Source organism: Scyliorhinus torazame, chromosome 3, assembly GCF_047496885.1.
Source record: "Scyliorhinus torazame isolate Kashiwa2021f chromosome 3, sScyTor2.1, whole genome shotgun sequence".
In the NCBI taxonomy this organism is placed as follows: domain Eukaryota; kingdom Metazoa; phylum Chordata; class Chondrichthyes; order Carcharhiniformes; family Scyliorhinidae; genus Scyliorhinus; species Scyliorhinus torazame.
In genome coordinates, this window is record NC_092709.1 from 50,014,189 (window position 1) to 50,025,302 (window position 11,114).

At 42.7% G+C, this 11,114-nt stretch overlaps 1 protein-coding gene across 5 annotated transcripts in view; it reads right to left on the bottom strand.

Annotated features, from left to right (window-relative positions):
- Nucleotides 1–4,357, bottom strand: part of LOC140408447 (la-related protein 1B-like) — a 142,324-nt gene extending 137,967 nt beyond the window's left edge. For 4 of the 5 annotated variants that reach the window (XM_072495659.1, XM_072495658.1, XM_072495656.1 and 1 more), the window contains exons 1-3: nucleotides 4,282–4,357; nucleotides 2,612–2,671; nucleotides 1,513–1,693 (exon numbers count right to left, since the gene is read on the bottom strand). In XM_072495659.1, coding sequence (XP_072351760.1) covers nucleotides 1,513–1,681 — 169 coding nt within the window. In that variant the 5' untranslated portion in view covers nucleotides 1,682–1,693; nucleotides 2,612–2,671; nucleotides 4,282–4,357. Of the gene's footprint in view, nucleotides 1–1,512; nucleotides 1,694–2,602; nucleotides 2,672–4,281 lie in introns of all 5 variants that reach the window. The other variant, XM_072495657.1, reaches the window with a different exon arrangement.
- Between the last annotated feature and the right edge of the window lie 6,757 nt (nucleotides 4,358–11,114).

The window sequence follows — 11,114 nt, forward strand, 5'->3', positions numbered from 1 at the left end:
GTTACAAGTGCCGTAGACAACATTTAAGCCTTAAATCAACATGGAGAATAACATTACATTATTTATCTCAATGTTACTCGTGGGACCTTGCTCTGTAGAAGTTGGCTGCCATGTTCCACTATATTAAAATAATAACTACATTTCAAAGTACTTCACTGGTTGTGAAGTACTTTTGGGACATCCCGAGGTCACAAATAAAACTACATACGTGCAAGTTCTATTGCTGGCCATTTCTTTTTTTTTCCAAATTAAATTTTTCCAATGAAGGGGCAATTTAACATGGCCAATCCACCTACCCTGCACATCTTTGGGTTGTGGGAGTGAGACCCACGCAGTCACGGAGAGAATGTGCAAACTCCACACGTCAGTGACCCAGAGCTGGATCGAACCCAGGTCCGTAACGCTGTGAGACTGTGCCACAGTGATGCCCTCTGCTGGCTATCATTACAGTTTTTAAAAAGTCGACAATCATTCTTTTCTAAGTAATGGAAAAATACATGATTTGGGTTTTTTATTAAATATGTAACTCAGATCGCAATATAATAATGGTCTCCCATTTTGTTTCAATTTAAGGAAACAAATCTTAAATAAGTAAGCAATTACAGTACACCAAGAATATAGAGAAATGTCTACCAGCAAGAAGAATTTGGACAATTGTAGTTACTTACTTCTAAAGAATACACTTGCCAAGAAAAAGCTGCCTATAACAAACCCAGCCACCAACTGTATTGGAGGAAAAAATATATGCAGAAAGCATATCCACACTTCAGTTACCATTATAGAAAAGGTCATGAGTTTGCAGTGCAAATTATGACCTTTGGTGCTTTACAGAGGGAAATTAACTGAAAGAGACTGAAAAATGATGGAATGATGCAGAAGCTCCGAATGTATCCACATGCACTAAAGTTTTCACAGAGGATAGAAGAGAGGATGACTTTTTAAATTGCTGGCATTAGAATATTAATGTTTGAAATCATATCAAGCTAAGTCATACTTTTGTCAGTTTAAAAATATCGCAATTAGTTTTTCAACCAAATGCAGTCTGCTTTCACCACTTCTTCCAAGTAACAAATAGCACCGTGTGTACATGCAAGTGCTGATCACAACACTATCTGCTGGAGCAAGCTGATTCCAACTTGAGTATTATACAAAATAATAAAAAAGTAAACTATTACAAATGGCGGACATCTGAAACAAATAAAATGCTGTAAATACTCAGGTCACGAATTTAACTCCTTCTGCTTTCCACCCTATCAGACCTTCCCTTTTGTTCTGACTGCCTTGTCCTCGTCTCCATACTTCCTAAAAATGTGTTACATCTTTTCCAGTTCGGTCGAAAAGTCATAGTTTAGAAATTATTTTTAAAAATTCTCCATAGACATTGCCGGTTATGGAATATTTTCAATTTTAAAATATATTGTTTTTCTGCATTAGAACATATTTTGTGAAGCTCGAATTTGAAGGTCGGTGAGGAGGTAGGAAAATATCATAATACAACTCGAGGTTTTATACCTTTCTTCCCCTTTTGTGAAGAACCCTGAGATTCATCTTCAATGGTTGACCTTTCCTCATCATCATTTTGTTGTGTTTGTCGGTTTTCTTTGCTTTCACTGTTGTCTTTCTTTTCAGACTTGTCTTTTTTCTTATTTTTATTCAGAAGCTTTTTGGTTGGTTGGTTCATGATGTTATGGTGCTATAAAAATATAAAAAGATGAACATTTCAACCTTCAAATCAACTAACCAAAAATTCATGAATTATCCCATGAATTGCAAGTTAAAATCTTCTGAAGCAGTTATGTAACAAGGATGGATATACTGACAAGTTCAATCTTTGGGTCAAATTCAGCCAGAGAAATTCAAATGTGAATGAATAGCCCAATATGCAGAATGGAGAGAGAAATTAATTACCAGTTCCTCTGGTGTGTGAGTAAAGAATGGAGACATAGCATTAAAATTATAACTTGGCCATGGTGGCTTTGCACAAAAGGTAACGCAAATCCGGAACACTCTTCAAAAAGGTTGTTGACGCTAGCCAATTTCAAATTCTCAATTTTGGTGAAGGGCTCGGTACAAGGTAACAAGACAAAGGTTTTACAAAAAGACAGATTAAAACAAAGTTCCATTTAAGATGCAAAAGTAAGTGGAGGAAATGGATCAGTGCGCTCCCATGGCATATATTTTTGGGTCACAGAAGAAACTTCTTCAGATATTCTGAGCTAATGATCAACATGTTGAAACTGCTTCTGGTATAGAAAACAAGCACTTTCCATCAATGATGGGGAGGAAAAATGTGTTCAGAATATAGTTATGAATCTTCAGTGGAAAGGTAAAAAGGCGGTGGTGACATCCAAAACTCTGCTGTCCATGACTCAAGTCACAGCAAGTCCCAGTTACCTATCCCGTGCTCACTTATCTACAAGCTCAGCCTTAATTTCAAAATTCTCATCCTTGTTCTCAAATCCCAACATGATCTTGTACCTCCCCATCTCCGTGATTATTAATTCTTCACCAGAGAAACCATTTAAAAGGTAGTGTTGCAGCTTGCTTCAGGTCAAGGGAAATCATTTAAATATAAAAGCAAGTGCACTGTACACTAACATACCTCACATACCTCTTTATTAGCAATTTCTCCTGGAGTAGGCCAGTTTGTGATGTCACTGAAGTCACTTGCCTAAAATAAGAAAATATAGACCATTACAATTTTTTTTTGTTTATTAAACAGACTTAACACAATCTTACGATGTGGAAATGCCGCCGTTGGACTGGGGTGAGCACAGCAAGAAGTCTTACAACACCAGTTAAAGTCCAACAGGTTTGTTTTGAATCACTAGCTTTCGGAGCACTGCTCCTTCCTCAGGTGAATGAAGAGGTGGGTTCCAGAAACATATATATATAGACAAAGTCAAAGATGCAATACGATACTTTGAATGCAAGTTTTTGCAGATAATGAAGTCTACAGGTCCAGACGGAGCAACTGGAGAGACAATGACCAAATTGCCCTGGATCCCATGGGCTCTTAACTTCTTCCATTAGCCTCCCATGTGGGACCTTGTCAAAAGCCATACTAAAGTCTATGTAGGCTACATTAACTGCTCATCTACACAGTCAGTCACCTCCTCAAAAAATTCAAATTACTGAGACATGATCTCCCTTTGACAAAACCATGCTGACTATCTTGCCTCTCCAAGTGGAGATTAATTCTGTCATTCAGAAATTTTTCCAGTAGTTTCCCTACCACTGAAGTTAGATTCACTGGCCAGTAATTTCCTGGTTTGTCCCTACTTCCCTTCTTGAATAATGCCACATTAGCTGTCCTCCAGTACTCTGGCACCTCTCCTGCAGCCAGAGACGATTTGAAAATTGTCAGAGCCTCTGCAATCTCCTTCCTTGCCTGCCACAGCAATCTGAAATACACCTCATCTGGCCCTGGGGATTTATCCACTTTTACACTCATTAAAACTGTTAATACCTCCTCCCTCAGTGTTAAATCAGTCTAGTAAACCACAATGCACTTACCTGATTTCTATACCTACAACATCCTTCTCCATAGCGAACACAAATGCAAAGTACTCATTTAAAACCTCACCATATCTTTGTGTTCCTAACACTTACCACGTGGTCTTGAATGGGCCCTACTCTTACCCTGGTCAACCTCCTGCCCTTAATATATTTCTAAAACACCTTTGGATTTTCCTTTATTTTACCCAGCAGGGTTTTTCATGGCCCCTCTTCGTTCTCCTATTTTAATTCTTATGCCTCCGCACTTTCTATATCCCTCTAGGGTGTCTGCTGTTTTGAGCCCTCAGTATCTGCCATAGGTCTCCCTTTTTTCCCCCTTATCCAACCTTAGATATCCTTGACATCCAGGGTTCTCTAGACTTATTGCTCCACCCTTCACTATTAAGGGAACATGTTCTCTCTGTATTCTCCATTTTCTTTTTGAATGAACCCCACTGCTCTAATGTAGATTTTCCTACAAGAAGCCGCTCTTAGTTAACTTTGGACAGATCCAGTCTTATTCTATAAAAATTGGCCCTTCCCCAATTCAGAACCTACTTTTAGTTGTCCCAGACAACTAAAGCACAGCAGATTCTAAAAATATTTTTGGTCAGACCCAGGAAAGCTTAAGAACCACATTACTGGGCAATTAGGTGAGCCATCAACAAAGCTTTGTAACATAGCCATCAAGTTTACTGGTTTCTGTGCATGGTACAATTTCAATATACAGTCTAAAGTGAAACAAGGACAATCCTTAAGGTTCTTATGGCTTATTTTACATACCTTTCCAGTTTTCTTTGTTTTGGGCTTGCCTGCCTTGATTACTTTGGCTGAACTGCGTTGCTCTGAAAATTAAAATAAGTCTTTTGTGCACAACAGAAAATTCAAGAATGTCAAACAAAATAAGATACATTAGAACATTACAACAAGAATGAAATATTGCATGTGGATTTAGCCAACATCAGCAAACCCACAAAATGCACCCTTTAACGATAAGACTCTTACAAAAAAGTGTTTTCTTCTTTATGCCTTGTAATAATTTATCTGTACTGTACACAAATCAAGTGACAAATCTCTAGGAAAATTGCCCGTATCCTTGGGTTTTAAAAGAGGTAGTTGCAGAGTTGACGCATTGGCTTTGAGCTTCCAGAATTCCCTGGTAACTAGAAAGGTTTATCCGAATTACAAGGTAGTTAATGTAACCCCCCCACTGTTCAAGAAATGGGTGGGAGAAACAGTGAGCTGTAGGCCACTTAACCATGCCATCAATAGCAGGAAAATGTGAGAACCTATTATTGGGGGCATGGAAACACAGCACTTGGAGAATCATAACACAATTAGGCAGTCAATTATGAAACAGAAATGGCGTTGACAAATCTGTTAAGAGTTTTAAGGAAATTGATATTGAGATGGATAAAGAAGTGATTTGGTATATTTGCATTTTCAAAAAGCACATGAGGTTATTAAATAAAATTAGGGGTTGGGGGCAACATATTAGCATGAATTGAAGACTGGTAATGGACAGAAAATCGGTAACGGACAAAAAAGGGAGAAACCAATAATTTTCAAGTTGGCAAGCTGTAACTATTGGGGTACCATAAAAATCGGTGCTTGGGGCTCAGCGATTTACAATCTATATCAATGACTCAGAAGGATGGGAAGAGGAGGATACCAATTTTGATAATATTACAAAGTTAGGTGGGAAAGTAAGTCATGAGAAGAATGCAATGTGGCTGCAAAAGCACATCAAGTGGGAAAGTACATGGCACATGGAATGTCATCTGGATAAGTGCGGTGTCACCAACTTTGGAAAGAAAAATAGAACAGCAAATCTTTTTAGTGAGGCTGGAAAATGTTGATGTACAGAGGGGCTCGTGTGTCTTTGCACAATAGTCAACATCCAGGTTCAGCAAGCAATTTGGAAAACAAAGAGCAAACTAGCCTTTATTCCAGTGTCAGAGTCAAGAAGTCTCACTGGAATTGTATAGAGCCTTGGCGAGACCACACTTGGAATACGGTGTCCAGTTTTGGTTTTCTTGCCTTGGGAGGGAGTACCATAAAAAGGTCCACTACTGATCCTGATCACAGAATTGTAATGGTCAATACATTCAGAAATGCAGAACAATTCAGTGGTCTATAGTTGTGGCTTCGCATAGCACAAAATCATGAAGCAAAATAAGTGCAAATAAATCATATTTGTTTTTAATAAATTAAATTACACGCAAAGTAGCGTTCCACAAGGACTGTGCCAGGACCATTATTACTCATCACTTACATAAAACGATTTGGACTTGGAAATCAGAAGCATGTCAAAATTTGTGGATGACATCAACTTTGGTTAAGGATATGACCAAGTGAGAAGGACATTGACAAAATATAGGGATAGATTATTTTCAGAACCAGGGTGTAATTACTAAATGAACTTCAATATAGGTGAATGTGAATTGGTAGGAAGAAAAAAAAAAAAAGGAGGCTACACGTTCCTTTGGAAGCAAGTATTTAAATGGGGTACAGGATCAGAGGGGTCTGGGGGTACAAATATATAGAAATATTAAGGCAGGTCAATCATGCTACAAAACCTATAATATGTAGGTTTATTTCGAGAGGAGAGAAGTGAAAAGGAGAGCATTTAATGTTAAGCTTGTACAGTTATGGACAGAGAAGGTGCAAAAATGATTTACTAAAATGAGGCCTGAACAGAGAAGTTATACCTATAAAGGTTGAACTGGCAGGGGTTCAATTCTCTGCAAAATGAGTGAGGGGTGACCTAGTAAGTATTGAAAATTGGAGAATTCAGGAGAAACTTTTCTTAAAACCTAGTGAGCATAAATTCAGGTTGACTTGCAAAGATGCCAGTAAGGGTACACTAGTTACAACATGTGCAAATGTGAATAGAAGGATATGTTTCTGGGATTAAGTTAGAAGGCTGGAAGGAGGCTTATGTGTGAACAAACATTGGCAAGGATCCAATGAGAAGAATGGCCTGTTTTTGTGCTGTAAATACTGTGGAATGCCAAGTTTTCAGTACTCACAACATTGGACCTCTCCACTGTTTATTAAAAAAACTTGATAATTAAAAATTTCAAAACAATGTACATCACAGGATATGTGCACCAGTGGCAATGGCAGGTTTATTCCCAAGTCAGAATGGTATACCGGACTTGGGAGTTTGTGCTATCCCCATCCACCTCTAAAAAGAATGGTAGAGGAGAGCCAGGGCAGAAACAGACGGAGCATATGGGAAGGGGGTGGTCAGAAGAGCAGTCACATCACAAATTCCATTAATCAAAAAGATTCCATATAGATATTGCAGAATTTACCCAAAACATTTAAGACAACTTCATGAGTACATTCTCCTTGTCTTCAGGTACCATGACCACAAGGGCATTGGTAACCATGGACTTCCATGTGTTGGTCCATAGTTGTGCCTGGCTTTTGCAGGTTCTGGCTGACCAGGAGACTCTCACCGCCTGCCACAGGTGCACTGGAAGGATTTGATCTGATTTGCAGGTTTGACCATGTTATGAATAGTGGCCATCAAGTCCCAGGGAGGGAGACACATAACTGGAGCTTCTGCTTCCAAGGTAGGGACACTAAGACTTGAATCTTTTACAGGAGATTCAAAGCTAGAACTTGTTGTTTTGAGGACTCAAGTGCTCCAGAACTACAGAATTGTAAAAGAGAGGCAGGCTGACCTGACATCACTATCAAATGGTTCACAAAATATAACTTGCTTGAAAATATGATTTTTTTTTTTTTAAATAAATGTTTTATTGAAATTTTTTTCCCCAAACAACAATTTTTCCCCTCTTACAAAGCAAACGCAACAATAACAATACAGAAATTTTAAACAATACACAAGTAACAAAACCCCTTTATCTTTGACCTAAACTAAACCCCCCCCCTCCCCCTGGGTTGCTGCTGCTGGTCATCGGTCTTCCCTCTAACGTTCCCCTAGGTAGTCGAGAAATGGCTGCCACCGCCTGGTGAACACTTGAGCCGATCCTCTCAGGGCAAACTTTATCTGCTCCAGTTTAATGAACCCCGCCATATCATTTACCCAGGCCTCCAGTCCGGGGGGTTTCGTCTCCTTCCACATGAGTAGGATCCTGCGCCGGGCTACTAGGGACGCAAAGGCCACAACGTCGGCCTCTTTCGCCTCCTGCACTCCCGGCTCTTCCGCAACTCCAAATAGAGCTAACCCCCAGCCTGGTTTGACCCGGGCCTTCACCACCCGCGAAATCACTCCCGTCACTCCCTTCCAATACCCTTCCAGTGCCGGGCATGTCCAAAACATATGTGCGTGGTTTGCCGGGCTCCCGCCACACCTCCCACATTTGTCCTCCACTCCAAAGAACCTGCTCAATCTTGCTCCCGTTATGTGTGCTCTATGTAGCACCTTAAATTGAATCAGGCTAAGCCTGGCGCATGAGGAAGAGGAATTTACCCTGCTTAGGGCATCAGCCCACATACCCTCCTCTATCTCCTCCCCTAGTTCTTCTTCCCACTTTCCTTTTAGTTCGCCCACCGACTCCTCCCCCTCTTCCCTCATCTCTCGGTAAATCTCTGACACCTTGCCCTCTCCGACCCACACCCCTGAAAGCACCCTGTCCTGTATCCCCTGTGTCAGGAGCAACGGAAATTCCCTCACCTGTTGTCTAGTAAATGCCCTCACCTGCATATATCTCAAGAAATTTCCCCGGGGGAAAATATGATTAAATGCAATAACCAAGTCCAGCAGTCAGATCTTAAAACAGTTTTAGATTTCACTTCAACAACCGTTTCTGAGAAACCTCATCTGCTAAAGTTCAAGAAAGATTCACATGGACTGCAGTTCTTTTAAAATACTTTGAAGAATTTTACAACCTTCAAAACTACTAATCAGCCATTCAGAAATCTGTATTATATTATTTCAACCTTTTCGGCCTTGCTCAAGAGGAGCTGTTACCACAGAAGCACGAGCTCTCTATCACACCAACCTGCGAGCAAATGGAGCTGGGGCAGGGACACGTCAGTTTTTAAAAAACAACAGTGTGTAACTGGTTGGCCAATGTTCCAATACCAGTCAAAGAAACCCCTGAACATTCTATGTTGATTACTTAGGTAATAAACATTCTATTTATTTTAATAGAATGCAGTTATGGATGATTGAAAGGAGGGCGGCACGGTGGCACAGTAGTTAGCACTACTGCCTCACGGCACCGATGACCCAGGTGCAATCCTGGCCCGGGGTCACTGTCCGTATGGAGTTTGCACATTCTCCCAGTGTCTCCCAGCCGCCACCCTGAGTTTAACAGTGCCAAATCCACCCTCTACAAGAGCAAGGTGTGATTTGGCACACTCTACCCTGCCAGGTTATGAGTCACATACCGGGTAAAGGAGTACTATTTTGACACCAATGAGATAGCCAACACATTTGTCCAAGATGAGGGTCTGGGCGGACAGTCAAAGCGCACATGGGTGAGAAGTCAGGGTATGAAAGACAAGAGAAAGAAAGACAGGAATGAACGTGGACAGAGATGCGGAGAGGGTGGGGACAAGGGAGGTAAACTAGGGTTGAATAGGGGAAACAAATTAAGAGAGGAGTCACTACACTGGTATGCAAGCTGGTGTACGGGAGTACAGGGAAGGAGACCGCAACGTACCTCCTGCGAGGGAGTGCCTAGCAGGAGGAAGGGGAAATGTTGAAATCCAAGGGAACAAATGGCAAAAAGGGTGGGAGGGGTGGTGGTAAGAGTGCTGAAATGGCTACATGTGGAAATGGCAAGAAAGGGGAAAGCAATTGGTGGCCAGCTTGAATGGTCTGGGATCGAGGGCAGGCCCGATCAGACAGCCCCCACTAATGTTACGAGGGGGTTTGTCATATTAGTCAGGACAATTTCATTCATGACGACAAACACAGTGACAGACCCAGGGGGAGGGGCTTCATTCCAGTAAGCCGGACTTTGGGAGGGGCCCTGGTAGTTTTGGTAAATATATACAGCCCAAACTGGGACAACGCAGAGTTTGTCAAGAAAACCATGGCTGACACGAACCAAACATCTTTATATGGAGAAAATGGGGCCGGACGGAGTAGTTCTAACAGGTGGGGGAGGGGGGCGGAGAGACAATTCTCCTTCTCCCATGTGCACAAGGCCTACTCGAGGATTTTTTTTTGGTCCAGGGAAGTTTTGTGAGGACCACGGAGAATCCAGCACGAGTTTTAAGGATACAAAGTAATAACATTCATTTACAATAACATTATATATAACAGCAGCAGCAACTTCCCTTGCTACACACTCCTTCCTGCTGGTTCCTAAACTGGCCAGCTTTATTTATACTAGGAGTTTACTAATTGTTTCTCCGCCCCCCTCACTGAGGAAACTCATACTCCCACAGGATTGTGGGATTGTCATTAGTCCCCAGCCAATGGTAAGTAGGCAGTTTATAACATCCCTCCACGCCCCCCCAAAGTCGAAGGAATCCACCAAAGACCCTGGCGAAGGAGGGCGTCGTTCTCGTTTTGCCACAGGCCGGACACCATTTGCACGTGACGCTGGATCAGGTGGCGTGTAACGAGACGGAGACCGGCGCTTCCGTGATGAACGGCGCAACGGTTATACATCCACGGCCCGTGGACCCGAGGATTCCCCCTCTGATGCATCCTGTGTCTCCATCTCGGAGTCAGAGTCTGCTGCCTCCGTCACGTCAGCGTCTCTATCTCCATTCGGTTCTGTAACGACCTGCGCAGGCTTTCGAGTGAGGCACCAGTGGAAGATTGTGAGGACTACCTTCCCTGGTCTCTGCGGTTGTAGAAATGAGCTCCGGGGGCGGGGAATCTTTTGAGGGGATAGTCTTCTGGACCGAACGTGGTCTACATGTTTGCGCTGGAGACGACCCTGGGCTTGCACCTGGTAAGATATAGGGCCCGTTTGGCAAAAGATTACACCAGGAACCCACTGGGCACCACCAGCAAAATTCCGAACAAACACTGGGTCACCGGGCACAAACTGCCGAATCGGCCGATGCCGAGAAAATCCCTGTCCCTGCCGTTCTTGTGTGCGGTGAACTTTTGCGCCAATGTCCGGGAAAACCATACTAAGGCGAGTGCGAAGTCTCCGGCCCATTAGTTCTGCGGGAGATACCCCAGTCACCGCATTGGGGGGGGGGGGGGTGGTCCTATACGTAAACAAAAAGCGAGCCAGTCTCGTGTCCATTGATCCGGAAGACTGCTTCTTTAGGCCTCTTTTGAATGTCTGCACCGTGCGCTCTGCCAATCCATTTGAAGCCGGGTGGTAAGGGGCAGTGCAGATATGGCGTATGCCGTTCATCTTCGTGAATCTCGCAAACTCCTCGCTCGAGAATGGAGTGCCGTTATCCGTGACCAGCACCTCGGGGAGGCTATGCGTACTAAACGACAAACGCATCTTTTCAATTGTTGCGCAGGACGTTGTCCCCTGCATCTTATGCACCTCTAGCCATTTAGACTGGGCGTCAATTAATAGAAGGAACATGGATCCTTGAAAAGGGCCTGCGAAATCTGCATGCAAGCGCGCCCAAGGCCACCCTGGCCATTCCCAGTGATGTAGGGGCGTGGCCGGCGGAAGCTGCTGATGCTCCTGGCAAATGGAGCAGTT